Source organism: Folsomia candida, unplaced genomic scaffold (genome assembly GCF_002217175.1).
Source record: "Folsomia candida strain VU population unplaced genomic scaffold, ASM221717v1 Fcan01_Sc002, whole genome shotgun sequence".
NCBI classification, from domain to species: domain Eukaryota; kingdom Metazoa; phylum Arthropoda; class Collembola; order Entomobryomorpha; family Isotomidae; genus Folsomia; species Folsomia candida.
In genome coordinates, this window is record NW_019091194.1 from 18776877 (window position 1) to 18803821 (window position 26945).

The following is a 26945-nucleotide window of genomic DNA, read 5'->3' on the forward strand; positions in this document are numbered from 1 at the left end:
TCTATTATGATGTTCAACCCAGTTCCATCACATTAAATGCTAGAATTTTATTATGAGGCCATGCGAATGGTGAGAATGCAGTCTGATGCACAAAAGTCCAAAGGGAAAAAAACTGCATGCTTTTAACTGACATTGAGTGCCTAATTTAATTTAATTTATTCCAATAACAGGGAGATAACCAGTATTCCAAAAATGCAGTTACTCAGTGAATAAAATATTGTTAAAAAACTTGTTTAAATTAAAATATTATGTATTTATTGAGTACATGTATTTATATTACAACGGTAAATCAACATTATGGCACCAAATTGTTATCTACTCGTCATCAGACCTCTCTCTGAAGGTCAAGGGAAGAACATTCCCGGGCTGAATTAGCCATTCATACTTCGGCTCTAAGGGACAACTTCCTGTAACTTCGAAATTCCGGAAGATCTGTAATTTAAGTAGTATTAAGTCCCACAATTAAATATGTGTACTATGAAAAAATACCATTTTTAATGCATCTCAACAACTAACCCTGGCCAATAGGACATGCACGTAGAGCGTGACGATTCTTTTTCCTGGACACGAACGTTTTCCGTAGCCAAAGGGGTGCATAAGGCTTCGTCTGTGGGGCTGGAATCTGGGCTCATTTCCTTCATAAATCCAACGCTCTGGTAAAAATTCTTTCGGTTTGTAAAAGGAATCCTCCTGCATAACAGCAAAACCCCACTGAAGAATGAGTAGAGACTGAAATTGGAGCAATTTAAGGCACTTAGTTAAACAAGGTACCGTTGGATTAAGAGAAAGATAACTAGATTTGGTCATGTTACGTAGGCTGGTATCAGGTAGCCTCCCAACTCCAAGGGTTGCTCCACAAGTCTCATTATGTTGGGAGCAGGGTTGCTCATTCGATAACTCTCCGTAATGCAAGCCTTCAAGTAAGGAAGCTTCTGGAGTTCGTCATAGTTAAGTTCAGAGTCCTTCGTGGGGAGGATGGTCTTGAGCTCTTCGTAAAGTTTGTTAGAAACCCGTTTGTCCCGACTGATCCAATACAATGCGAAAGTCAATGCAGAAATGACCTAAAAATATAATCTACAGTTTTGGCCATGACGGAATAATAGGTGAGATAAAAATATCTGCAGGTTTTACACTGTCCCCCGATCCCAATATCGTTTCTAGTGCCAATAACCGCTTAGTTTTGTATGATACGTCCTTTACATCAAGCAATCCACCCAACAGCCCTTCATGAGTTGAGTCTTCCTTGATTGATGTTTGAATCATATTTTCCATCATACTGAAAACAGAAGAAATTGAGTACATGAAATGAAACCTGTAATTTTACTTGTGATTAGTTGTACTCCAAAAGAAGGCTCTCGCTCTTGGCGTTCTGGTTCCACAAACTGGTGGGGAAATACTTCCACCATGGGAAGCCGTATGAGGACTGGTGTACTGCTCTCCAAAGTCGGTCGTGGGTATGAAGGAACTCTTGCATATTCGTTGGGACCTCGTTGAACATGAAACCCATGCGCCTTCCAAAGACGTTGTAAAAAGAGCCTGTGATTGAAAAAGTTGACCTAATAATATTAAAAAGGTGTCTGATTTTTCGAAAACACGAGCTTACTTTCAGCTGCGAACTTTCTAACCAGGCTTTGTACATCTTCAATATATGGACCTGACTCTTTGATTAAGTCCTTAAAGTCGGCCGTCATCTCAGCAGCTGCGGGGGCTATTGACTTGATAAAATTGAGGTTTGTGATCAATGGGCTCAAAGCACCATGGAGCATTTCCCATTCTTCTCCTTGGCTAAACGTGAAATATAGAGGTGCTTGTACTAAAATAATTATAATAAAATGTATCCAACGACCTTACGCGTTTGTTAGTCCAATAGAGTCGTATCGGTCAGGATGATTACTCCTGTACGTAGTGAGGATTTCCATTCCTGGTCTAAAATTTCCAATCATTTTGCTCGCATATTCGATGTGATCAGCGTCCAAGAGGTGGATCATTGGAAAACCCCAGAGATGTTCTTCCTTCACAATCGGACCAAATTCTTTCCATCTTCCTGTAAGTAAAATTGCAAGTTCTGTAAACTAATTTAAACCATTTATCTTCATCAAAAATCCAAAAACCTTCATTAGCTTTTAAGAGATTTGTCATTTTCAGAGCTGGACTTGTGAGTGTGGTTCCAAATATTGGGAGAGGTGCTGGACCTGGGATCTGCTTCACAGATTTTAACTTTGGCTTGTCAGATTTATCGCTTTCCTTATTTGTCCCTGATTTATACAGTATATTTGCATCTTTAATAACTTGTAATTATAATTCTGCAGTGAAAATATTCAGCTCACCATCGGCATTACCAAACATAAAGGTGAAGAAGTTCAGTATTTGCATAATTCCATGTTGTATAAATTTGAGAACCGTTAAGGTCCACACCAAAACTGCATTTTGTATTGTCTCAGCAGATTGTTCCATGTTGTCAAGATCTAAAGTACGAACAACATAAGGATCGTGACGAATGATCAAATCGCTTGGTTAGATCTGCCAATGAGTACGAGCTGAAATTAAGAATTGTGCATTTCAAGTATGTATAGTATGCATTCCATTAAGGAGACTTTTATAGTTTTAATTACACATAACTTTGATAAATGGTTACCTGAGTACTTCGTTACGTCGAGAAAGCCAAAGCGTGTGAATAACTATGAAACTGTAAAACAATTTAAACTGTAAACTTTATGATTTACATCTATAGACGAGTCAAGTTGTCACCTCAAATGATTTGAGAAACAAGAAGTTCATATCGTAAGAAGTGACACTTTCGTTTTGCATATGTGTGAAAATGATCATCATATGTATAAATATTGCACTTAAGAAGTAGATAATTTTATTCAGGAAAGTTGAGCAATTTCTTCCAGGGATTTGGGTGGAATGTCTATGGCATGGTGTGGTCGAGTTGAATTATAGTAAAGATAATACATACATGTGATAATACATCTGGTGAACTACATATCTCTCTCAAGGTTACTAAACTCTAATTTCTTATCTAATTAAAAATTATATATACTGGATTGTGTAGGAATCTGCGTCTGTACTATTTATTTGTACATATTTAATAGCAACGTAGGAATGACATTGGAATTGGGGAGTTTAATCTCTGCCCAAGTGCCAAGTATCTACAAATTTAATTCAACACTAATGTCACTTAAAACTTTTATTTGTACTTCAAAACTTAATGTAAAGACATATTTTCTCCCTTGAAAAATGAAGCAAACTGAAGATTCATTTTAAACAATTTAAAGTCACTGTATGGAGTGAAAGTAATGTCCATTTCGAATAGTTTGAGCCAAGTCAAGAATTTTGAGTTTTATACGCTATAACTCATAATTAGTGACAGGCACAAAATATTGTATTTGGTTAAATTCAGGAGTGTTGATATTACATTTTCTACTATGGATTGCACAACCAAAATACATTTTCTACTAATGTCGATCTTTAGAAAATTATTTACTTTCCAAAAAGTGAAAAACTGAGTCACGTATGTAAATGTGTCTATAATAAAAAGTGTCAAGATTACTGGTTTTCCAGCCGGTGACGGGTGAATTACATTTTATATCGATATAAAGAACCTCATGTAGTAGCTTAACCTTACAATCAGCAGTCACTTTAATGGTCACATAGTAAACTAAACCAGTATGCATATTTTGCTCGTATATGCATATTTTAGAATTCGAATAGATCTTGTTGTTCATCGCCAATAATACTTACTCGTGACCTTTTGGGTGGATTAATGACATGATATTTATATCGTTAATTTGTATTATACACGTAATAATTAAATTCTGTATGTCAGAACTTTTATGAACGAAAGTAAACGCTCGGGGTGACACCAAATTAGGTTGACTTTCAGTATGTCCAAAGATAGAAAATTTTAGTTTTCATTAAGCGTCAAGTTATTTTTCGGTACTTGTCTATTTGTGTTATGTATAGATGCAAAGTTGAGCTAACGCCTGCATTTAATTTGCAAAATGAAAATACATGAAATGTCTCATCTTTTTATGGATGTGAATATTTTGCTTGTAAGCAAAAGCGTCGTAAATGAGATGAGATTCTCATCACGAGAATTTGAGACGAGCGAATGAGTGACTCGAGCAACTCCCAAAGCAAACTCACCCTAAAACAGGTGGACTATTTACATTTTACAGTCATCATTTTTTTACAGTCATTCCATTACACAATACACAACAAACACAACCTACAAATTAGAATTATCATTAAATTAAAATAATCTAAATTATAAAAATAGACTCTAGATTGTGACATTTGGACTTCGACAAGTTAGACGTGTTTTGATTCTAACTATTGATGATATAAAAATGGTAAATAAATCTACATTGTAGATTTGTAAAATCTATCTTAGAGTGCTTAAATTGTAGATTCTACAATTTAAGCACTCTCTAGTTTATTGTTTAATAAAAAATATACAAGTCATATAATTGTCTCAAATTTCAGGACCTTAATCACGACCAAAGCTCGACTAGTCTGGATGAAGTCTGTGAGAAATTGGACCTTGTCCTTATCCGACAATTAGAGTTGATTCAGGAATATGTTGACTTGAGCCTCAAGGGAGAAGTTCACCAAAAGGAGGGTTATCTCCAGTTGGCAAAGGCACGCTACGTCGAAGGACCAAATTCTGTCTCCAAGGTCTACCTCCCCACGGAAGACTCGGAGGAATACGAGGCTCTTGTCACGGTGGGGTTTTCGGAAAATAAGGACCATGACAAGGAGACTAATTGTACAAGGGTTCTCCTTGAGGACAAGACTTCCTCTGAACATAAGAACAAGCTCATCCGCCAATTCGGAATCTTGTCACCTCCCTGTGTCAAAATCGCCCAGAACAATTTTCGACAGAATTTGGCCCTTTGTATTGATCGAGTTAATGTGATGGAGGAACTTACTAAAGTGCAGAAAGAATTTCAATCGTTACAACACGTAAAAAATTTATTGATCAAAAATCATATTCCGGAACCGTAATTTTTGGCGGAGAAGATCAACTAAATGAGATTACATAAGTTTGTATTATTAGTGATCACAATATTGTAGCTCATGCAGTTCGTTGGAAATAAGAAAAGTAATTTTGATGAATAAACAGATCCGGTACATTAAGAAGCATCTCTACTAGCATCTTGTGCTGCACAAATACTACGTTTCTAAATTCTAACCATCTTGATCACATTTATTAGGATTAACCTATTAGCAATTTTTGGATAAAACTTTAACGGGTATAAAAAAATAAATAAATAAGAGTATTCTTAGGTGACGAAATCAAAACATATAGAAATTAAAATGGTTCAATTATTTAAGATTACGTAATCACGTCGAGTGTCATATTTTCAAAACAAGATTGCAACAGTTTACAACAGTAAATATTAAATTGACTAATTAAAAACGCGTAAAGGAAAGGATAACAACTTGAAATTATGTAAAACTGTAGAGGTTTAAAACATAGCTGTTGATTAACATATTAAAAAGGTAAATATTGAAAAACTGTAAGGTTAAATAAAAGCAGCAGAAGGGGTTACAAATTTCTAACCTACAGACATCAAACATCAAGATATTGAAACGACAATTAAACTACTGACACTTGAGTGACACTACTGAATGCTTAAAGACCACAATTGTGGCTTCTCATACGATTTGAGACAAAAAAGCTATACTCTTTTTACTACAAGTCAAACTTCTTTTCAAAGCAACGTGGGCAAGAGAATAAAAGTTTTGCTAACTACTTAATCATACAGCTTGTTTTTGATAATATGAATATAATTATAAAAATAGTCTGATTGAAAATTAAAACCATCCTTGTAATTTTCTCTTATAACTTATAAGTAAATCTCGAATCGATAATATAAAGATGTAATAGATAATCGTACTTTTGTTCTGAAATGATGGATTTGGCATTTTAAGATGCGTCCGTTCATTTTATAAGTGCTTGGTTGTTGTTGTTTGATGTACAAGAGATGTTTTACTTGTATGAGGGTCTATGATGTCGAAGAGAATATGACGGCTTAGCTTCCTTGTTCTTGGAGCTCGATGGAGTTGCAGCAGGTGCTGGGGGCGGAGTTGTTGTCGGCCCCACTGATGTTTCTCGGGACAAATCCTCCCGACCAAAAGATTTACGAACTCCCATTACAATAGTAGCACCACTGTTGAGAACAGCGTCGTCAACTTTTCCAGACAGTCGTCGTCGAGAGTTCCGCTTTCCGTCTTGATCATCCACCAGTTCTCCGCCACCTGACTTTGGGAGTTTCTTTGACGAGGTTGCAATGGGTGCTGATTCTTGATGAATTATGTTTTCAACTGATGGTTCTTTCTTTACAGTAACAAAATTCGCAAACGTCACAGTCGACTCCTTTTTCTTTACGATCGGAGGCGGCGTCGCTACCTGCTCTTTCTTCACAGTCAAAAAGGGTGTCAAAAAGCGCTGTTTCTTCATGGCTGCAACCATTGCCATCCTATCCCTATTCACAATCAGTGTCGCAGTTCCAGGTTTTGCAAGACATCTCTTTGAAGAGAACCTGGAGGGTTCAGTTTTGACTCGTTTGTGCTTCTCTTTCTCTCGTTTGCCCTTTGACTTTTTTCGGTGTTCCTTGGTGGACTTTTTAAGTAATTTCCGACTTGGTGTGCCCCCAGCAAACAAGTGACAGTTGCTTTCAGTAATGTAATCCTCCTCATATGTTGCAGCTCCAGTCTTGTACCAATCATTCCTAGTCACAATGCCTCGAATAGTTGTGAAATATCTATAAATGACAATAGTAAGTAAACATTATTATTTTATACTTCGAGTAAAATATTTGAAAATCTGCTCATCACATAACACACTTACCTCAAAATACTGTTCATTTCTTCAACAATGCTGCCCATCTTCCTTCGTGGGATTGCAGTTCGGCTTAGTACTTCCGGCATTTTAACTATTAATTACAGTGACATATGATTAATGATATGATTAATGACATATGATTAAATTAATGTGCGTTTGTGTCTTTGGCGATGCTATTTTAAAATTACATATTAAATTAATATTATTATATTAAATACATAAATTAAAAATTGGTACCAAAAAGACGCAACAAATGTTGCATTCCATAGCACATCGATGGATATGGGACTGCACTATTCATTTCAGATGGAGGTAACAGTTGATACTGATACAACTCGTCCATAAATTCATTCAAATGACGACATGCCCAAGGAAATTTGCATTTATCCTCCAGCTCACAACAAAATTTTTCCTTGCTAAATACTGCAGAAGTTGGGATTGGAGCGCTAGCCCTGTCGTTAATCAAGTTAATTTTGCTTTATCGTCAATATAGAACAATACGTGAAATTTTTCTAAAATATGAATACTAACCGCATCAGTAGAGATTCTGGGAGGATAGGAATTTTGCTTTTGTCATCATCCTCCTCTGACGGATACACAATCTTAGCACCATGAAACTTTCTTTGCTTTTGGACAGGCTCGTCATTATCCAGTGGTTCAGTTTTAATTTGACTCAGAGGAATCATTTCAATCTCTCCGACATCGTTACTGAAAAGATAAAACAGAAGTTGAAGCATTGTTCCAAACATGATAAAATGACTAAATAGTATTCTCACTGCTCATGAAGACCCAGAAATTGTATTTTTGGAATGTTTAGAAACCGCTGAATGTTGCTTAATTTTTCCAGGGCAGGAACTTTTTTGATGAGTTTTTCTATTTTTATTATTGGTAAAAGGTATTTTACATTTGGGACAGTCAAACGCTGGATGTTTCGAAAAGTGAGTTTGGTACGTGACAGAATTATGCGTGTAAAACTTGCATATAGAACAAATAAAGTTTGCTTTTTTATGATGGGAGATGGATAAGTGTTTTGTTAAACTCTTCTGCGTCATGTAGCTCCTGTCACAATAACCACAACTTAACCGATCATCATGTTTAACTAAGTTTTTAAATACTTTCGGCAGGGTCTTTATCGGTTGAATATTTGTCTTCATTAATTGCGCAATATCTTCTCTAGTACAATGAATGTTGTAAAAATTTCTTGTTGTTACTTTAATATCTTTAAACACACTACATATATCTGTGTTGAAAGAAATTTCAAAAATGTCTGTTTTCCACAAACTCTTAACTTTTGCTTTTAAAGTCTGCAAATCCTTCAGGTGCTTTGCGTATTTGGCAACTTCCGTATTAAAACTACGTGGAGACAAACCGAGGTATTTAGCAGGGTCTTTTCTGTATTGCTTTTTCATAACACGTGAAAGTAGAAACAATCCACATTCTGAAGCACTCACACTAGAACTAGTTGAACTTAATTCCTCAAATTCGATTTCAAAAAGTCTGAATAACCTAAAGTTAGTATTCTGCCGTTCAGTGTAAATAACTTGTTCACCTTCAACTAATCTATACGTGTCGCAATAATCCCTCCCATATCCCCTTATGCTATGCACCGACGACAACTTTAAACTATAATTATTGGGGTCAGTTAAATCGACGAAAACTTGAACACGATAACCTGCTCTCACTTGAAAGAAGAAAGAGTCTTCATCATAGAGACTGCCATCCGAATCACTTTCACTGTTTTCAACAATAACTTTTTCCGTTTTGGATTTACGACCTAGTTTTACTTTACTTACTTTCTTGCCTTCGTTAATGTCAGGCAGGGCCCTTTTGAAACTCATATTTTAATTACTTTATTCCTTGAGCCGTGTGCCTTACCAACTAACTACCTTGCTCAGACTCGAACTCTCAACTAAACAACAGCAGCCTCCAGACAAGCGAGACATGGTGAAACTTGTTCGAAGTAACCAGCACTGAGTAAAAAAAACCAAGCGCTGGGGGTTTTTTCACTCAGTATTTTTTGCACAGACGCAGGGATATAACAGGCAGTACTCTCATACAATCTGGGTCTTCATTAATTAACAGGAATAACTAATTATTTAGTCGGTATTTTACCCATACTTACCTATAACGGAGTGAAGTTGCCTTGACCAACGGAGTTGTAGGATCCACAAAAGATGCAGAACCACTTGTTGATGGTGCAAATATAGTTTGAGATGGTAGTGAAGGTGGAGTACTTTTTCTGCTTGGCCCTGCTTTGACATCCGAGCTTTTATTCTCCGAAGAATTGCCACCCAGACTTCGAGTTTTCCGTTTTAATGGTGGAACTGGTGGCGGTGGCATGTTCCTCTTGATGACGTTCTGAATGATCAAATCATCTGGATCATCTTCTACTATCGGCTCCGTTTTACTGAAAAGCAAATGAATGTTCTATTTGAATATAAATTAGGATAAAAAGTATAAAACAATCTTGCAAATATCAGCTTACATGGTGATAATCAATTCTGGGACTAAATCCGGAACTGGTACCACTGGCGTACTAAAATGCCCAGCCAAAAAGTTATCGTACTGATCGTTTTCGTTTTGAAACAACAAGATTTGTGACAATAGTGAGTCAAACATGAGTCGGACATCTTGAACTACGATCCTTCTAAATGTGATCCGCTTCAGTGTTTTGATCAGTTCATCATTTACTGCAGCATTCAGCGATGGAGTTTGGCGAACCGGAGGCGGAAAAACTTCCATTACATTATTCAAGTATCCCACATTTGGTTGTGTCATCAGTGCCTGCAAGTGCTCCACTTTTGCAATGTAGGAACGCAACTCTGCTTTTGCTGAGAAGCGAATATACTCCTCTAATAGATCAATCACGGTAATTCGAGAAGGTAGCTTGATAAGCTGGGAAATATTAAGAACACAATTAAATTTTTAATTATCAACTATGAAACTAATTCTTTTATTCAACTTGAACATACCCATGTCCGATTTCTGACTTTGTTCCAATCGTATTCCAAGATTTTTTTCAGCTCTTCGGGAATAACCAACTGTTCGGATTGCCTGACTAATTCTCCCTCTTCTTCCGAACTATCATAATCCGTCAAATCCCGTTCTTGCTTAATAATTGGCGTTGTATGTTGCCCCTTGTTGTTTCCCTTCCCTTTAGTTTTACCCTCTTTCTTGATGTTTGACGCGTTTACAGTGACTGCTTGAATTTTTTCTTTGATTGAGATTTTCTTCTTTTTCTTTTTTCTACAATGTAAAAACATCAATTTGTAAGAATTTAAATGTGTTTACTAACGGTAATAAGACCAGCTATATCTTTAATTCAAACTTACTGCAATGCTTTCTCAACATCAACTCTTTCTCTGAGTTGTCGCTGCAGCTCTTTGTTTTCATTTGTGCTCTTCAAAACGTTTTCTTCTCTGACATAGCGATCCCATGTGCACTTCCAACCCTACAATGACACACAGGTCCATGGCATGTCAGAAATATATATACAATGTATGTATGCACCTAATTAATGTTAAGCATTACCTGGAAATGGATTTTGTATTCATAACAAGCCCCAGTTGTCTCTAACTTCCTCACGACTTCAAGCACCTGCCCAACAAAAAAGTGACGACTAAATAAAACTGCGTTTTACTAGAATTTGTTGCAAATCCGTTAATACCTTCGAATCATACAAGACTTGCGCCTTCTTAATATCTGGCTCATAGCAGAGTACTTTTTCATTCACTTTGAAGAGTGGCTTGGGCAAAGGGGCCGGACTGCCACCCCCACCCGAGCGATCTTTCTGATTCGCCATGTGTACTAATGTAAATTACCACTTTCGAATGGTAATTTGCATGGTTTTGTGCAGTGTTTGTGCACAGCGAAAAAAATTCTTATTTGTGTTGTTGTTGTGTAACAAAAACACAATAGGCTTTTAGACAACCCGGTTGGTAATGCCAATGTGAGAAACACCTGATCCGAATTCAACTCGCACGAGGGAACTTGAATTCCCGAACAACCACCGGTTGTAAAATATCGTGTGGAAAGGAGAATTACAAATTATCGAAATATAGAAAATACAATTTTTGTTGATACCTGTAATTGTAAAGTAACTGAATAACCCAAACAGTGTGAAAGAAAAGTTGCAACAAGAAGATCCAGACAAGGTGTAAGTGATCATATCCATCGATTTTCTTGTTAGAAAATTGCATTTCCACTTTAACCTATTTAAAGTTTTTGTAAACTGATTATTTCTATTAACACTTGAATAAAGGTTTAAATCAAATCAAATCAGGCTGAAATAATTAATGTCATAATAATGTATCGCAGGTAAGCATCCGTTACATTCGTCGTTGCGATTACAGACGATGGCGAGCAAAGGGTTCACGTCCTATTCCATTCCGACTCGTACTGGTGTGGCTGCAGCCGTTGAAGGTCGTCGGTGTCAAAAGTGTCTCCTTCCCGGCCATTGGACGTACGAATGCAAAGGGAAGCGAAAAACGCTGTTGAACGAATCTCGAACAAAGTTACTCAAACAGCGAGTTGTGGAGGATTCTAAGGGTGAACTTACAATTGTTGCTCCTCCGTAAGTAGAGATCATTTCAATGCTAATTGTTATTTAATCAATTCAATTGAACTATCATTAACTCACGTTTTGCTTGTGTACAGGGTCGTGGAGGCTACTGCGCAGAAATCTAGTGACCAGAGTTCTGATTCGGATTCAGACTCATACAGGAAAAAGAAAAAACTCAAGAAAAAACTAAAAAAGAAGCAAAAGAAGGTCAAGGCCAAGAAGAGGAAGCTGAAGAAAGCTGCTAAAAATGACAGTGGGTCAGGTTCTGACTCGTCCAGTGACTGATATCTGAATAAATATTAATTAACACTAGATATAAGTTAAGTGCAAATTAATTGATGGAAACTAATGACAAATTATCCTCAATCTTCATACTCCGTATTTTAAATGACTCTTTCTATTCACCTCTGATGCTTCTCGTTGTTTGTAAAGTTGAGTTATTAATAAATTACTTAGACATGTCCATCAACATTTGTAAAATTTTCAGTATTTTATTGTAGTCTTATCTTTGACGGTACTACAGGTTACAATATACCTAAAATTGACTAGGCGTGCACCACCAGTTATATCAATTATTTTTTTACGCGTAATAACTTATTATAGTGTAAAAAAAGGCGAGTTCATACATAATCTTTATTAGTATAATTATTGGAAGGTATTACCAAATGTATAAAAATAAATCAAGTATCGAAGTTTGCAATGTGGAAATATCCATTTTAATTCTGGCAAAAGGAATTTTTATCATCACAGTCCTTTGTCTTTTGTACTTATGTTTTCCTTCGATTTTTATTGACTTATATTTTATAAGATGAGATGATTAACTTATAAGGGTTTTTTACTTGGTCCACTAAAGGTCTTGTCTTGAATCAGATATATGCGGAACATAATACATAACTTAAAAAATACCGACCTCGCCGTTTCAGCTATTGTTTGCGGCTGTAAAATTGCGGTTTTCCTGATCTACCTGCTTCCATTGATCAATTCATGGCATTCATTTTCATTAACCTAACAGCAAAGCTGCCATCTCCATATCCTTCAGAGTATCTGGTAAACGAAACGAAGACCAATATTGAACATAGTATTGCATTATGGATTATTAAGTTCAATTAAGTTGATTGTTTATTGATACTCACTCGTATTTTTTGTTCGTTAAGTAGGTCTTCACTGCAGGATATAGACGAGCTACATTATTCAGGGAATGTTTCCCGGACCCAGTTATTATGATAACTTCGCATGTTTCACCATTTGACAAGTTGATCATGGCCTTTCGATTCTGAAAATTATAATGTAATCCAATTATAATTCTAATGATTATAAAATTATATATACATACGTTTGAGAAAGGTAAAAAGTAATAAATAGAGTAGTTTTAGAGCCAGCGTACCTCCAAGAACTTTTTTACAGCTTCGACGGCTCTGCTAACCCGCATACCGTGCAGGTCAATCTTATTTGGATTATTATTCCCTATAAAACATTAATAGACATTAATGTTATTTGTGAACAGTTGCTCAAACTAAAATTATATAGGCCTTACCGCCATTAAGACCAAGCAGATTAAAATAACAGAACTGATCAAGGGCATCATTCATCAAGTTGTTATAACGACTCGCCTAAGAAATATTCAAAATCGGTATTCAATAAAACGGCTATGAAATCATTATATATCTGAAGTATCATGTATTGTGAAAACTCACCTCTGCAAGTTTATAGTTGTACGAACCATGTGTAGATCGCTGATGCTCGAGGGCTTCAGTCTTATTCTTCTTAAACAAGTCTTCATAACCTATAACTTCCTCACGCCACAAGCGAGCTTGCTCTAAATAGCTACTTTTCTCTGATTTCTGCAAAGAGTAAAAATACGTCCATTCAAGAGTTATAAATTCCAACAACAAAGTTTCGAACCTATTCAATTCAAAGTTTATACAAAACTTACTGGCATATGAGCAACAACTTCTGGTTCGTAGAACCAACCATTTCCTGACTCCGTCCGGTGCCTCGCTCGTGGGGAATCTTTCGGTTTATCGACAAATTTTGATGGGTAAACGTCTTTCAATGACGCCAATGACTTATCATAGTCAAATCTATTCTGGACATAAACTTCTTGTACTAAATTGGGTTGCAAGGCTGGAAAAAGGGATTTTAACTGAGAACACTTAATGTTCTGCGCCATGGTCCACTTAACGCTTGTCAACTCTTTATACGCCTTTAATTCCAAGGCAGCTTTTTCCTTTTCCGTTTCCAAAATATCTTTGAAGGCACTAGCTGTCTTGCCATTAACCACGACTTGGTGGTCATTGAGTCGCATTGCGAACTCCCTGTCACTCTCTTCTTGTTTGACATTCTTTAAGTATGTGTTCCAAGTATTTAAGGCATCTTCATCAGTGCTCAATTCAAAGGGATCACATTTTGCAGCCATTCTCGATGGAATACAGTCGTTCTTGGTAGAAATGTACATACGCCGGAAGAATTCAAAGGCACTATCGGCATTGAGCGAGATCGTCTTTTCTTGACCGACTAAGCGAGACAAATCAGCACCAGGTTGATTTCCATACTGATCAATTAGCACGCGAATAAATTGTTTTGGCACTTCTAATTCCACGGTGTACTCGTCTTCCTCATCTTCAATCAACCAATCTTCTTCTGATCCGTTCCAGTCATCTTCTTCTGACGCTGTTGGACTTGAATCACTGCGTATCGAAGGAGGGCTTCCGTCCTTCTTCTTCGTGTCATCGTTGTTATTATTTCCTGAATCTTCCCCTCCGCCGCTCCCACTGGATTCTGAAGATTGCGATGATGATGCAAATTGGAGACTATTATCAATCATATTTTTTAAATATTCCATATTTTATTTAATTGTTAATCGAGTCACTAGATGATCAAAATAAGCGTAACGAAGCACTACTACGAATTACTAATCACTTCAGAATCACTTCAGGATGGCATTTTATTTCGAAAATTCTATTAGACTTGGTTAGTGAAGGCAAAGGAGGGATAACTGGAACACCAAAACTATTACTCATCGATGACAAAAAAGAGTATTTAGAAACTACACGTTTTACAAAAGAATACATTTAGGTCAGTTGTAAGCCTTTGTTAAGTATAAATTTGACCAGTAGAATTAATTAGTAAATTAATATCTAGCAGACTGATTATTATAGAAAGTATGAAGTGGCAGGCAGAAAGTGGAGTTGCAAGTGGTTGGTTTTTCTCTCGAGTCAAGTGTGTGAAGGTTGCGAGAGTCCACGTGATGAAGTTTTGGAGGGTTGCGAGGGTTGAGGCAGGGTGAGGTGAGGTGGCACCAAGGTAAACAATCGCCAAGCTGCCCTCTTTGTCTCCTATTTCATGAGGACCACTTGACGACTTGGCTTGGAAATTCCAAGTTGCAATGCTTCTTCAACTTTGGTCGAGTGAGGATATGAAGTTATGTTTTATATTTTTATTATTATTATTGCAAATGTTTTGATTGGGTGTTTTCCGTTGAGAGTAATCTGTCATGAGGAAATTGGGAAATACCTGTTACGATTAGTACATACATAAATCAGCATAGTAAGACGTAGTAAGTAACACGACGCGACACAGCATTGAGATCGGATTAAACTACTTCTCCATGGCGTCTGCAACTTGCAATAATAAAAATGAGATTGGCACATAGGATTGACAACTCGCTGAGCAGCGTTTAATGATAACATGTGCATGCTGGATATCAAGGCAACACAACTGGCTGTGTGGTGGTGGTGATGATAATTCTTCGACGTTGAGTTATTTTCTAAGCATTCGTGCAAATGATGTTTACTTTTATCTATTAAATGTCACAGGCTCGAGAAAACTGCAGAATTGTATGAACTTATGTCAACGTCTAATTTATTCACACTACAAAATCCAGCCTTATAGTTGCACTTTTGTAATTTTATGTGTCCTCAAGTCATGTGACGCCGGTCAATCCACAGCACAGGCAAAAAAGGCAATGTGTCCCTTCCCATGATTTCGCAATCGAAAAACTGACCTCAGACTCGAAATCAACGACCAAAAAACTATAGAATCGACATTTTCTCAACCTCAACAATGTTGAAATAATTAACTGACTTGACCATTTTCAAGTCAGGTCACTGAAACATTTTCATGCTAAAGTTACATTTTGTGGTTGGCACTGTAAAAATGAATAGGAATAAGTTGTTAGTTGTGATTTGTACGTGATATGTAGTTAAGTACGCAAATCCATAAGAAAATTTTTAATTTTGGCTAGGTATACTCATAAATTATATAATTTGGGTTTAGTTTTGGTAAAACTTCTTTAGTAAATATTCAAAGCATAGATATTGCATAATAAACAAGTTGGAAAATAAAAACATCATCATTCATAAAGTACTAAATAACTAACGCTTTTTAGTTTTACTTTAATTTTTCAATGGAACAGTAGGGGCTGGCATGCTCAGCTTGACGAGGGGATTCTTGCCCTCGATCAAAGATGTTGTAAGCATCTTATCCATACGTATGGTCCAAGCATAAATTAAGTTGTCCACAGTTTTGAGATACACGGTAAGCTCTTGTTCCTCTGTAAACTTTTCAATATAGTGATAGACCTCGTCTTCACTTACACCGGGGAGTACTTTGATTGGGATTGAGACTTTAAGAGCAAACGCTTTGTCCTTGCAAAAGTAAGACGGGAGGGGCTTTATCATTGTAGAAGTAATGACATCATAATTTCCATAATCCAGAAAAACTACTTTGTACTCGTCTTTGTCTGGACAAGCCTCCAAAATTTTAGCTCTATAGTAGCTTAAATCATCTTCAATGTTTTGCCTGGCCGCGACGTAAGTTCCATTGATCAGAGATGAAGGATCCAGTTGAGGGACATTATTCCAGATATTCAAAAATTCGGTAAGTTCTTCACTTAGTCCATCTGCTCGATGGTCGTCACCTTCTAGCTGAATACAAATCGAGTCATAATTTTCTATGAAAGACACAACTCCTTCATATTGAACTCCCGACATGTATGCTGAGGGGCCACTAAATAGTTCCTTCGCAAGATCCTGGTCGATCATTGGAAATTCGTGGTCAACGTTTGTATAGTACTTGCAGAGGTTTGGCTTTCTTAGGCCAAAATTACGAAGAAGTGGTTTCCCTTCTTCTGAGGCGAGGGTCACTATACATCTGGAGGGAGAGAGACAAGTGTGAAGGTTAAAACGCAGTTTAAATAATTAAAAATCTCTACTTCATTATCTTACTTTCGAAATTCTCGGGGATCAACGCCATCAATGAAACCCACAAGACCTAGGTAACATTCCAGATTTTTTTCAATAATCAACTCCATCAATTTGCCCTTGATGGCTTCATCTGAAGGAAGTTTGTTCGGGTCCGCTGCCATTAGTCCTGCTAAGTAGCAGGGTGTGGCTGCTTCAGGAATCTCAACGAGTTCATTCGGAATTTTGAGCATCTAAAACATAATTCATGACGATACGATTTAATGCGACATGAACTATTAGAGTGATTAGTTTCTAAAATTAAAACTTACATCTTTTTCCTGAACATTGACAAAGTCTCCGTAGTCTACCAGTTTCACCAAGTACCCATCCCTTGACTTTTGAAAAATGGTAGCTCGATAATTCATTTTGTCCTCGCCATACGCAACAAGAACAGCATCGCCAATATCCTTTGAAAAGTCCTTGGCCTTTAAGAACAGTGCACATTATTAATAACACAAATAATCGAGTGATAAGAAGCCTTCTTAAAGAAGGTACGAATAGAATAACTTATTTATATAGTGTATTAAGTTAAGCATATTCTTCACTTCGTTCGTACTACGAAGTTCGTAGTGACTAGGGAGTAATTTTACTTACGTCGTTGGAAGTAGAGTCATACGTCAACAATCCAGCGTCAACAGCTTCCATTATAGATGGATGCAGCTGAAGATGAACTTTGAAATTCGATCCCACTTTTGAAATCTTTGTCCCAAAGACTCCGATTTTCTGTCCAATCCAATCACTGTAATCATATCGAGGATACTTTCCAAGCATTTGTGGCCCTAAGTTATGTAAAATAAATTACAATATATTAATATATACATATCTCATCCAATAGTAATATCATCGCACAATCTGATTTATTAGCACTATTAATTGAGGTCGATCAATATTATGTCAATGAATTTGGAAAAATATTTTACCTTCATCATTGGTGCCATAAGTAATTAGGGGAACAAAATCAGCTAAACCCAAATTCATAACCATTTCGAAGCCAACATCCTTCTTGTCACACGTGAGCCGAACTTCAGAGACCTCACGGTCAATGAAAGAAATTTCGAATACTGACGTATTCTTTCCTTGGAACAGCGACTTGTAGTCATACTTTTTCCACTTTTTCTTTTCCTCAAATGGGACAACTTGAGCAAGACGGCACATTAGCGAAAGCTTCGGAAGTCGCAAAAGTTCAGTTGACGACGGATATATGGAATCAGCCGAAACCAAAATATCTACTCCTGAATCCACCATGTACACGTTCACGCCCTTCTCGTTAACTAAATTGACCTCTGCTCGGCGAAGTTTGCTATGAAATATACAAACATAGATTTATTATTTTATCGTAATCGTATGCTTATTAGCAATGACATAAATCCCATTCATTATCATATCATACCCATCCTTAAATTTGACAGTTACAGGAAGTCCGTCCTTCAGACAGGCAACGTCAACCGGTGCACAACCGGCAACGTCTTGCAAATGAAGATTCATTGCCTCCTTAATCTGCCTTTGAATTAACAGGGACGTCCAATCATTAACGATGAGTGAAAAATTGTCCGGGCTAATAGCACTCAGCAATTTGTACGAGTACTTCTGATTGATCATCAATGGACGATCCGGATAGCACCATTTGTCCTTAAGAGTGTCCAAATCCTTATCAAGCAACATTTCGGCGTAATCAGTCGTCGTACTGGTTCCTACAACAAGAAAGAAAAGAAACGGCGATATTTAACTCTAGTTACAAATTTAAATCTAGTTACTTGACCTTTTGACCTACCTACACGTATTATTTTCTTCCTTTCCCTAGCAAACCTTACTAGAGGCAGGTTTCTTCTTCGGTGAGGAGAAAAGAACAAAATGGTGACTAACTTGTGGACGAGGAGGCGAAGAAGATGCAGTTGGCATGTAGATTATTACACAAATGATCACAAGGTGGCAGATGCAGTGATGGCACGCTCTGATTGACAAGAGTTACATGAATTTATGGCAACTTCTAATTTATTCATACAAAATCCAGCCTTATATTTGTAGCTTAATAATTTTGTGTTATTTTAACATAATTAATTGGCCATGTGCCCCTTCTCACGATGTTCCAATCGAAAAACTGACCTCAGATTCGATATCAGCGACCAAAAAACTATAAGAATCGACATTTACCCAACGCTAACGACATCGAAATAATTAATTGAATTATTCGTAAATAACTGTAAGCACGTGAGATAAGCGGCTATAAGTTATAGCGGCTTATCTCACATGCTATAGCCTATAACATATGTATGTGTGATACCTACGTGTGTATGATAAGTGGCTATACGCGTATAGCTATGACACATGTGTAGGTAACTAGTGTGATAAGCGGTTATGCGCGTGTCAGCCGTATAACACATGCCTTTGACTATAACATAGATAGGTATGGCAGGACTTTCTCCACTTTCACCGCCCTTCAGAGGGTATAAAAGGAGCTGAACGAGAATTTTTTGTCAGTCTGCGGGCGGAGCTCGCGGGGGACGGACATGTCCCTGGGTGAGCTCCCCATTGCAGCTGCGCCCTTGGGCTGCCCTGCCTCTCTGGGGAGTCGGGCCCACCACTGGCTTCGGCCGGTGATCCGACTCTCTTCCCGTTGGAGGGGTGGTCCGGGGGAGCAATACTGTAAGGGGAGAGCCTTACGGGAAGTCCCCCTCCAATGCTCCTCCCACCAAGCAGACTCACCGGGTGGGGAGCCGGCGGGGCTTGCCAAAATGCGTGGTGGCGCTAGGCAAGTGAGGGGGCTCTCTACCTCCAACCCTTGGGTGACCGGGCTCCTTAGCTTGCACTCCCCTTGGGGCTGGCCGGGTTCCCGAGTTCGAAGCCTTAATGGGGGCCGATTTACGGGTGCGCTCCCACCTCGTAAGGCGAGGGTAAGACGAGCCCCCATGGGGAACGCGGTTGCAGAGGCGGCGACGTGGGCAGGGTTTTCTCGGTCGGCGGGAGGTAGACGTCCGCGGACGCCTTCGGGCGAGAGTGGAGGCCCGCCCGCGTGGAGCACGAGGGAGCGACGTCCTCGTCGTGTGCTCTGGAAACGCCCTTCTCAGGGCGGCCAACAGCTCCCACCAGCTGTAGTGTAGGCATGGCATGGCGACAAATTTCATCGCCATGCCATAATTGTTGTATTTAATGGCATCATTCATTTTCTCCATGTTATTTACAAGTATGATCACAAGCTAAACATTTACACAATATCATAACTCTAGGCGTAATAAACTGCTTTCATGGATATAATAAAATAATCCTCGTTTCGATAGTAGATTATGATGGTCTGTGTGCATTAAAAGGAAACCCAGTTTTGCATAAGAAACACGTATGTATGTACTCACGTTTTAATGCCCAGACAGTCCCTTCGGAAGTGTAATTCAATACCTTAATAATGCTCAGACGTTCCAGGTAAAGTGTAATCAAACATGTTACTTGTCCCAGTTTGCTACCACAACTCACTGTCAGTTTCAACCCTCACTGACTTGTAGTTAGTTGTATTCCAACAATATGGAAGAAAACTTAACCTTAAGGTACGAACATCATGCTATAAATCTGCTAAATTTATAAATCAGTTTTATTCTCGTTTGAAACTTTTTTGGTAGCAATTGCCCTGGTCTTGAAGCTTTGGATTTTCGTCCACATCATCCCTGTTTCAACTTATCTGACACCAAGCCCGTGAGTGAATTCATAAATTATGGCTTGATTTTGTCACAGGAAATAAAGTTCTTACTCGAGTTTCATTAATTTTTTAAAATTAAACTTGTCTGTTTAGTGTGATGAAGAATGGCCGTGTGAAATTCGTCTGTTTTGGCTACAAATTCATCCCTTCATTACATTGACGAGAACATTTTTATCTTACGGAAGTCTTGTCATCATCACATTGGGTTCGGAAAGATTGCCGTCAATAGTTTACTGCATGAGACTTTATGAAATTTACTGGAAAATTTGGATATCTATTTCAGGCATAATTCTCAACAGTCTCTCAGTCTATATTTTTATCTCATCCGGTCTTGCCAAGAATGGGAGTGGCGTCTACTTAATCGCATTGGCTTTCTGCGATACTGGCAACTTGATTGTCAATATTTTAATTGGGGTGTGGAGAGGAGCCAGTCACGAATTCAATGGATATTTTATGGTAGCGATGATATGCACAAATTTATTAACTACTACATACTAACTCCACTTCTACTAACTAATGCCATGTTGCATACTAATGTATTAAATCGCTCAGGAAACCGAATGGCTATGCAGAACTCATGGCGTTTTCGTCGAAGTATTTCAAACCATTTCTGCCTGGATCGTCGTAGCGTTCACCGTGGAACGCTCCCTCGCCGTGTGGTACCCAATGTTATTTCGACAGAGTAGGAACCGACGAGCCAAAGTGGTGGTGGCAACTCTTGCCACGGTTTTTACACTTTTCTGCCTCTCAAAACTGTTTTTAACGGGTACTTGTGGATAATATGATGAATGAACGTTTCATAATGTCAAAGTGCTTAATTAAATTCTTTATTTTCCTTGTTACACACAGGTTTCGAAAAGGACAGCGTTTTCGGTTACGTTCCATGCAACTCGCAACGCTATGTTTGGGAAGGAATGGCCTATGTTCGAATTGCATTCCAAACTTGGATACCCACCATTATCGTTTTCACTTTTAATTGCCTCATGTTTTGGAAACTTCGAAAAATCAAAATCAATCGGCAGCGACTTACAGGTTGCATTTTTAAACTACATTTATAAATTCCATCTCATAGTATTTTTTTCTGAATTTGCAATTAACTGATTTTATTTTAGAGCATACAAGAAATCTCCCCAACAGGTCAGGACCTCAGCGGAAACACAGTTTTATTAATAAACCCAGCCCCACGAACCCGATGCTGATTGCCGTCTCTCTTGCCTATCTCGTACTAGTCTTCCCCTTGGGTGCCGTACAAACTGTGGAATTATACTGGAATTTGCACCACCATGCTCCAATTTCAGTACTGGAGCCACAAAAATCTGCATATGTCCACTGGTGAATAGTAAAGCTTAATAATTCGTCTACCTCTATATACAGCACACACAATTGTTTTTTCCTTGTTTAGGTTGATGTACAAAATCCTCTTGAAATACATCCGGTCATTCTTCTTTGGGTTCTACCAATTTAATTTCGCCATCAACTTTTTCCTATATTTTGCTGCCGGAGTTGAATTTCGTCGTTACCTGCAAAAGAGGGTTAAGCGGATGTACGCCGTGGCGACGGCCAAATGCTCTTGTGGGAGAATCACGGAAGGAAATGGACCTTTACAAAGTTGTGCTTCAAATGCCTCCAACGCTACTAGCACGTCCGCTTTGCCCTTGCATTCTTCCCCTTCCACAAGCACGCTTGTCCAAATGGTCAACGCTCCAATGAATATGGCACAATTAAAAATGATGACGTTATAGTTGAAGATCTTTAAATAGTTTAAAATATTTTATATTTCATAGTTGGGAATAATACAATCCATTTGAATGTGCACGATAAATTTTCTAATGAATAAGATACGAGATTAACGGTTCATGGTGGTTTCTATTTGGCGATTAGAATTTTGTTTCACAATTTGCAAGTGAAAGATTGCGTTACATTTTTTCTAAGGTTTCTCAGGTTAGGATAGGATCTAATAAATCATAATATATAGACAACTTGCAAGATATCTTCATATCAGGAGGCATCATTGAAAGCAGGAATTGCTGTGTTTTTTTCCTGATTAGACTAGGTTTATCTATAACATTTCACAAGAAAGTTTGACACAATATAAAATGATGGTCCAATGAATGATATTGTAGCACTTGGATATTTACAGTTTAAAAAACATTGTGAAAACGCATTGGCTATGTAGAGTAGTATTTATCTAATTAATTAGAGGAGTTTTAGTAGCCGTATTTTTCTTGAAGGGATGACATGACTCCATTTGCAAGGTTACTGATTTTTCCGGCAACTTTTGTAACGCCTTGCCGTACGCTTTCTTTGACATCGTCCAGATCAACATTCTATGAAAGGAATGCAAACAGGGAGGGTCATAACCATGCCAAATGTTTTCAAACTAAATCACCGATAATTATTCTGACATACATACCTGCATATTGGAATAGGAACCAGCAGCTTCATTCCTCTGTCGTCCATCCCCAAAGTAATCTGCAGAAGAAATGGAAGTAGATCCTTCAAAGCGTGATAAGTTGGTCCTTCGTTCGTACTACGAATTTTAAATCAAGTTTCACTTATCGTTATTCGAAATACCAATCTAAAATATATCATTTAGGTTAAATGTTCATCATACATCATTGTCATCCCCGCCACTGAAAAACTGATCGGAAGAAATGGCTTTAGCTTTCCCAAACTTTTTCTGCGCCTCATCACCAGCAACTAAAGAAGACGTATTTGCCGACTCGCGTGGTTTTGATCGTGTGGTGTAGTGAGAATCTTCTTCGCTGTATTTTTTGGCCGTCGACTGACGATTAAAGTCCCAATCATCATTGCGTTTCGGTGCGGTTGTCAATCTACGTAAATAAATGTACAACGTTACATATGTGTCGTGTGTCTAATAATAATGTTAGTAATTAATTTTCAATTTTAAACTTACCCTTCAAGGCCTGTAACATTATGTGTTGTTGCCTCATCCACAACTTCATAATCGTCGAAAAAGGAATCACCAGAATCAAATGCGGAACGAGTGGAAGACAATCCGCTGCTCGTAGTATTACTATTAGAATTTCCTCTAGTAGACGAACTTGGAGCTTGCTGATCTATCGTTTGCATGTCGGACATCATGGAATGACTGATCCCGCTGAATCATTAACGAAAGAATTACTATTTCTATCTCTACTCTATAGAATTGATCTAGAACTGAGGATAAGCAAGTAAATACCTCCTCATGCCGAATCCCATTCCGAGACGTTCGACCTGATCTGCCTTCTTTGGATCCATAGTCCTCAAATTATTAGCCCGTTTAGTCTGTTGTTTACTGAGGTCTTGATATGCTAAGCTCATTGTGATTCGCTGTTTTATGATATTAAGTTAATAAATTACATGACAATCCTTAGTTGATTTCATAAAGAATTATTTTAATAACTGATGCTCACCTGGCGTTCATCTTGCTCCGCTTGTCGCTCCTTATCCAGTTTGGCCTGCTCGACAGCCCTTTCTTTCATTTGATCCATCATTTCTGCTTCTTTCTCAATCTCAGCGAAATCGGCTTTCACTTTCTGAGCTCCTAGGCCACCTTTCTTTGCACCCAACTAAACAGTGAGAGTAAAGTATTAATTTAATATTGAGAGAAGATATACGACATCGTGAATCCATCCAATCTTTGAATGAATACCTTGTTTCCAGGTTTTCTCTGTCCAATTGTGGATTTTCGGGGGGCAGATGATCCTGGGGTGGATCCAGAGAGAATTCCATCAACACTAGGCCCATCACCAGCTTGATTATTTGAACTCTAAAATTAAATAATTGAATCAATGATAAACCGGACGCTTTTATCCAAGCTACCCAAGCCATTAATACATTACCTTGGGTTCGAATAACCTCATTCCATTGTCTATCGCCAGATTTTCCGTCTTTTGAGCAACTTTATGAATCTCGTCAAAAAAGTCAGCCTCTTTTTCTGTGTGACTTGCATGCGATTTCTCCTCAAAGACAATCTAAAACGATAAATAGACAAAATATACTCTATCTACTAATGCTTAATTTATTAGATTTACTTTGTAGAAATCAACTTACCTGATTACCATGAAGCCGATTATGCTTTGAAACTTGCTGACTTAATTTCTCTTTGTACAAGACGGCGGCCCTTGAATGGTACTTTTGTTGGGCGTCAACGGAAGTACAATTGTGCTGGGCGAAAAACGCTTGCTGCGGAAAAAAAGAAGAAATATATAGTATTCCTAATTCTACCCAAATTTAATTTTTACACGTTCTTTTATAAATGAGACATCTTACAGCATTTGCGTTTCCTCCAAGTTGCATGCACCGAAGTTGATTCCTCGTCCAATTTGTGTCGAGCTGAATTGACCTCACAAAAGAAACATGAACTCCAAGAGAACGATGGACGGCAGAACAATCAATGCAAATAAAGACGCCATATGTCACGCTGGCCCAGGTAGGATTAGATGCATTGCAGTCAAAACAAACCTAATTTATATGAATAGATAGAAATTATTTATTATTCCACAAACGTTGATCATCGTCAATGATCCTAATTCAATTTTTTTCTCTGACTCACCCGATTTGCCGAATTAGTTTTCAGTTTCCGGAAAATCTCTTGAATTTCCGCACTGTTATTCGGACCTTCGTCAGCCATCTCACTAACCAATTAAACCACCACTACTAATTGCTACTGGATCCGGATTCTAAATTAATAAGATTTCTGTGTCCTGTAATTAATAATTCAAACTTTTATTAATAAATCCAACTGTCGATCAAATTAACACCCAACCCAGGTAGCCATTCAAATCAATTGTCTATCTCCAATTATGCTACGTACTAAATGTCATATGACGTGTCCTTATTCGTTAATTGAACAATTGACTTACCGTTTTCTAAACAAGTGAAATTTTTCAATACCACCCAATCGGTTTCTAACTGGGCTTTCTTTTTCTTAAGAATCCCCTTAGAAAATGGAAGATAAGGTAACACCGATAGGACACACAAGACTGCAAATTTTAAGTTTCGAAAATCTTCACTTGACCCAATCGGCTGACAAATAATGACTTGACGTGACGATGACGATGTTTCTCAGATGAACTTTCAAACCACTACACGAGTAATTCCACGTCAGCCCCAATACAGGTCCTTTCTCCTAGTGCCGTATTTTCCATTCTGAAATGACTTGGAAAGCAAAATTGGAAGAAATTTCTACAATCCTTTATATTTCTAGGGAATCAAAATAGATTCAAAACTACACTACGTTTTGAAAATTTTCATGAAATTTTAAAGGCCTCAGTGGTTATGGCACTGCCACTCCTCAAGTTTTTGGCGAGATGGCGCTTGTCTCATGTCTCAGCAGAACATTTGCAGAATAATAATATCCTGTTTCATCTTAGCAAAATGAGACGATGACAGAAAAGATGAGAATTCTCATCCTTCCCCCCAAAAAAAGTTATTTTATGAAGAGATACTCCGATGTTTTTGTCATAAAGACAGTTGCAATCTTTGGCAGTTATTTCTGAGAATTATTGTTCGTGACATGTATTGTGTTGTTATTTGGTGAATGACATTTCAGCTTCTCGTTCATTTAACTCTATAACAGTGTCAGTTTCCTTGCAATAAAGTAATTCTTGACACAAAATAAGTTTTCTTTCGCCAACTCTTCCTTTCTTTTTTGACTTGGTGGTTGACATCTCAATCCTCTTCGCTTTGTTGGCGAGTCCAGCTTGAATCGATTATGGGGCGATTTCTTCTTCTTCCTTTTTTTTACTGCTACCTGCCATCCGTTTTTTACGATGATACGTTCTCGTACACAGACAGTTCCGAAATAAGTACAATATTATTCCCAACAAGCAAGGATGAAAGGAAAACATGCATCGTTAAGAATTATTACGATATTTGACCTGGGATAGCCAGGGATGTACGTACAAGTTTACTGCATCATGTCGTTACAATGTTAAGCATTAACAAGATTGGTTCCAGGCATGTGAAAGGTTTTCGTTCAAGTCGTAAATAGGATGGCACATTCACATTGGTGGCGAATATGTATACCTAAGCGGATGAATAAACAAAGAATTGTTGCAGGTGAGACACATACGTAGTAGAAATAGTGCATGGCGGTTTGGTGGGTGGGTGGGTGGCAGATGTTCCTTGATCCCTTCGAAGTCTCACATTTCTTTTTGTATAATACTGATCCATGTTATGGGCGCTGGTCAAAAGGAAAGTCAGGAGTAATATGAGTAGCCGCATATTCTGGAAATGGATGAAGAAAGGGTCCTTTCTTTCTTTTTGTGCAGTTGGCTCGTGCCAGTAATGTTTTGGTATTTGCGCCACAAGCCAAGCCAAAGGCGTCCGAAATAAGTTATATCTTCGTCGAGTTAACTGTCTGTCTGTCAAGAAAGAAATACCTGGACTGGACTTGGTGTCATATATTTTTGAGAAAGGAAGATGTTATCTTTCCTGGTCAGCGTTTGACATTAGCGACAGGAGAAAAGGCAGATTTGCACGAGTTTGCGATTTAATGGAAGATTTGACGTGTAATGAAGCGATGAATCTGGAAAGCGACAATAAATACAAGTCTTTATACCGTCGACACTTCTTATACTGCACAAAAAAATTAAG

At 37.9% G+C, this 26945-nt stretch overlaps 8 protein-coding genes across 11 annotated transcripts; 3 read left to right on the forward strand and 5 right to left on the reverse strand.

Moving 5' to 3' along the window:
* Positions 1-229: 229 nt before the first annotated feature.
* LOC110845053 (ecdysone 20-monooxygenase) lies at positions 230-3580 on the reverse strand. Of its 3 annotated transcripts, XM_035847918.1 has the most exons (11): positions 2749-3567; positions 2636-2686; positions 2328-2537; positions 2112-2255; positions 1852-2044; positions 1604-1785; positions 1341-1536; positions 1132-1276; positions 813-1061; positions 517-729; positions 233-432 (listed from the first exon to the last, which is right to left on the reverse strand). In XM_035847918.1, the coding sequence occupies exons 3-11, from the start codon at positions 2452-2454 to the stop codon at positions 316-318; spliced, it is 1566 nt and encodes a 521-aa protein (XP_035703811.1). In that variant the 5' UTR covers positions 2455-2537; positions 2636-2686; positions 2749-3567; the 3' UTR covers positions 233-315. The 3 variants fall into 3 exon arrangements, with proteins under 3 accessions (XP_035703812.1, XP_035703811.1, XP_021947102.1); XM_035847919.1 differs by having other exon boundaries at positions 230-432; positions 490-729; positions 2636-3580; XM_022091410.2 differs by having other exon boundaries at positions 2636-3567.
* A 537-nt stretch (positions 3581-4117) lies between these two features.
* On the forward strand, positions 4118-5141 carry LOC110845055. Its single transcript, XM_022091412.2, has 2 exons — positions 4118-4355; positions 4489-5141. The coding sequence occupies exons 1-2, from the start codon at positions 4353-4355 to the stop codon at positions 5008-5010; spliced, it is 525 nt and encodes a 174-aa protein (XP_021947104.1). The 5' UTR covers positions 4118-4352; the 3' UTR covers positions 5011-5141.
* Positions 4951-10788, reverse strand: LOC110845052 (male-specific lethal 3 homolog). 2 transcript variants are annotated; one of them, XM_022091407.2, is made up of 10 exons: positions 10521-10788; positions 10385-10450; positions 10186-10304; positions 9826-10099; positions 9339-9748; positions 8976-9260; positions 7385-7561; positions 7091-7305; positions 6860-6944; positions 4951-6773 (listed from the first exon to the last, which is right to left on the reverse strand). In XM_022091407.2, exons 1-10 carry the CDS (start codon positions 10653-10655, stop codon positions 5999-6001), a joined length of 2541 nt encoding a protein of 846 aa, XP_021947099.1. In that variant the 5' UTR covers positions 10656-10788; the 3' UTR covers positions 4951-5998. The 2 variants fall into 2 exon arrangements, with proteins under 2 accessions (XP_021947099.1, XP_021947100.1); XM_022091408.2 differs by having other exon boundaries at positions 10182-10304; positions 10521-10593.
* A 65-nt stretch (positions 10789-10853) lies between these two features.
* LOC110845056 (zinc finger CCHC domain-containing protein 10) lies at positions 10854-11883 on the forward strand. Its single transcript, XM_022091413.2, has 3 exons — positions 10854-11009; positions 11171-11426; positions 11510-11883. Exons 2-3 carry the CDS (start codon positions 11209-11211, stop codon positions 11697-11699), a joined length of 408 nt encoding a protein of 135 aa, XP_021947105.1. The 5' UTR covers positions 10854-11009; positions 11171-11208; the 3' UTR covers positions 11700-11883.
* Positions 11880-14747, reverse strand: LOC110845054. The gene is made up of 6 exons (XM_022091411.2): positions 13348-14747; positions 13109-13255; positions 12949-13024; positions 12799-12878; positions 12548-12687; positions 11880-12458 (listed from the first exon to the last, which is right to left on the reverse strand). The coding sequence occupies exons 1-6, from the start codon at positions 14254-14256 to the stop codon at positions 12392-12394; spliced, it is 1419 nt and encodes a 472-aa protein (XP_021947103.1). The 5' UTR covers positions 14257-14747; the 3' UTR covers positions 11880-12391.
* Positions 14748-15610: 863 nt separating this feature from the next.
* LOC110844819 lies at positions 15611-18581 on the reverse strand. Its single transcript, XM_022091116.2, has 7 exons — positions 18429-18581; positions 18048-18348; positions 17578-17957; positions 17252-17436; positions 16927-17082; positions 16640-16848; positions 15611-16565 (listed from the first exon to the last, which is right to left on the reverse strand). Exons 2-7 carry the CDS (start codon positions 18317-18319, stop codon positions 15809-15811), a joined length of 1959 nt encoding a protein of 652 aa, XP_021946808.1. The 5' UTR covers positions 18320-18348; positions 18429-18581; the 3' UTR covers positions 15611-15808.
* Positions 18582-20034: 1453 nt separating this feature from the next.
* LOC110844218 lies at positions 20035-22197 on the forward strand. The gene is made up of 8 exons (XM_022090369.2): positions 20035-20193; positions 20266-20338; positions 20436-20547; positions 20626-20798; positions 20895-21108; positions 21192-21374; positions 21455-21674; positions 21745-22197. The coding sequence occupies exons 1-8, from the start codon at positions 20171-20173 to the stop codon at positions 22082-22084; spliced, it is 1338 nt and encodes a 445-aa protein (XP_021946061.1). The 5' UTR covers positions 20035-20170; the 3' UTR covers positions 22085-22197.
* On the reverse strand, positions 22100-25441 carry LOC110844217 (ADP-ribosylation factor GTPase-activating protein 2). The gene is made up of 12 exons (XM_022090367.2): positions 25211-25441; positions 24901-25051; positions 24618-24809; positions 24399-24530; positions 24188-24319; positions 23998-24114; positions 23759-23914; positions 23545-23675; positions 23260-23463; positions 22957-23176; positions 22756-22872; positions 22100-22669 (listed from the first exon to the last, which is right to left on the reverse strand). Exons 2-12 carry the CDS (start codon positions 24976-24978, stop codon positions 22550-22552), a joined length of 1599 nt encoding a protein of 532 aa, XP_021946059.1. The 5' UTR covers positions 24979-25051; positions 25211-25441; the 3' UTR covers positions 22100-22549.
* Between the last annotated feature and the right edge of the window lie 1504 nt (positions 25442-26945).

Coding starts and splice junctions, on each gene's coding strand:
- LOC110845053 (XM_035847918.1), bottom strand. CDS start 2,454: ATGGAACAATCTGCTGAGACAATACAAAATGCAGTTTTGGTGTGGACC. Junction 1,537..1,603: donor TAGAAAGTTCGCAGCTGAAA/GTAAGCTCGTGT, acceptor TTTCAATCACAG/GCTCTTTTTACAACGTCTTT. Junction 433..516: donor TGCATGTCCTATTGGCCAGG/GTTAGTTGTTGA, acceptor CTTAAATTACAG/ATCTTCCGGAATTTCGAAGT.
- LOC110845052 (XM_022091407.2), bottom strand. CDS start 10,655: ATGGCGAATCAGAAAGATCGCTCGGGTGGGGGTGGCAGTCCGGCCCCT. Junction 7,562..8,975: donor GCAACTTCACTCCGTTATAG/GTAAGTATGGGT, acceptor TTATCTTTTCAG/TAACGATGTCGGAGAGATTG. Junction 7,306..7,384: donor CCAGAATCTCTACTGATGCG/GTTAGTATTCAT, acceptor GATTAACGACAG/GGCTAGCGCTCCAATCCCAA.
- LOC110845056 (XM_022091413.2), top strand. CDS start 11,209: ATGGCGAGCAAAGGGTTCACGTCCTATTCCATTCCGACTCGTACTGGT. Junction 11,427..11,509: donor CTTACAATTGTTGCTCCTCC/GTAAGTAGAGAT, acceptor GCTTGTGTACAG/GGTCGTGGAGGCTACTGCGC.
- LOC110845054 (XM_022091411.2), bottom strand. CDS start 14,256: ATGGAATATTTAAAAAATATGATTGATAATAGTCTCCAATTTGCATCA. Junction 13,025..13,108: donor ACAACTATAAACTTGCAGAG/GTGAGTTTTCAC, acceptor AATATTTCTTAG/GCGAGTCGTTATAACAACTT. Junction 12,459..12,547: donor TTAACGAACAAAAAATACGA/GTGAGTATCAAT, acceptor TTCGTTTACCAG/ATACTCTGAAGGATATGGAG.
- LOC110844819 (XM_022091116.2), bottom strand. CDS start 18,319: ATGTTGCTTGATAAGGATTTGGACACTCTTAAGGACAAATGGTGCTAT. Junction 17,083..17,251: donor ATGACTCTACTTCCAACGAC/GTAAGTAAAATT, acceptor CTGTTCTTAAAG/GCCAAGGACTTTTCAAAGGA. Junction 16,566..16,639: donor GATCCCCGAGAATTTCGAAA/GTAAGATAATGA, acceptor CTCTCCCTCCAG/ATGTATAGTGACCCTCGCCT.
- LOC110844218 (XM_022090369.2), top strand. CDS start 20,171: ATGGAAGAAAACTTAACCTTAAG. Junction 20,339..20,435: donor ACTTATCTGACACCAAGCCC/GTGAGTGAATTC, acceptor TTGTCTGTTTAG/TGTGATGAAGAATGGCCGTG. Junction 21,109..21,191: donor CTCAAAACTGTTTTTAACGG/GTACTTGTGGAT, acceptor TGTTACACACAG/GTTTCGAAAAGGACAGCGTT.
- LOC110844217 (XM_022090367.2), bottom strand. CDS start 24,978: ATGGCTGACGAAGGTCCGAATAACAGTGCGGAAATTCAAGAGATTTTC. Junction 23,464..23,544: donor ATGGGATTCGGCATGAGGAG/GTATTTACTTGC, acceptor TTAATGATTCAG/CGGGATCAGTCATTCCATGA. Junction 22,670..22,755: donor GTTCCTATTCCAATATGCAG/GTATGTATGTCA, acceptor TTCCTTTCATAG/AATGTTGATCTGGACGATGT.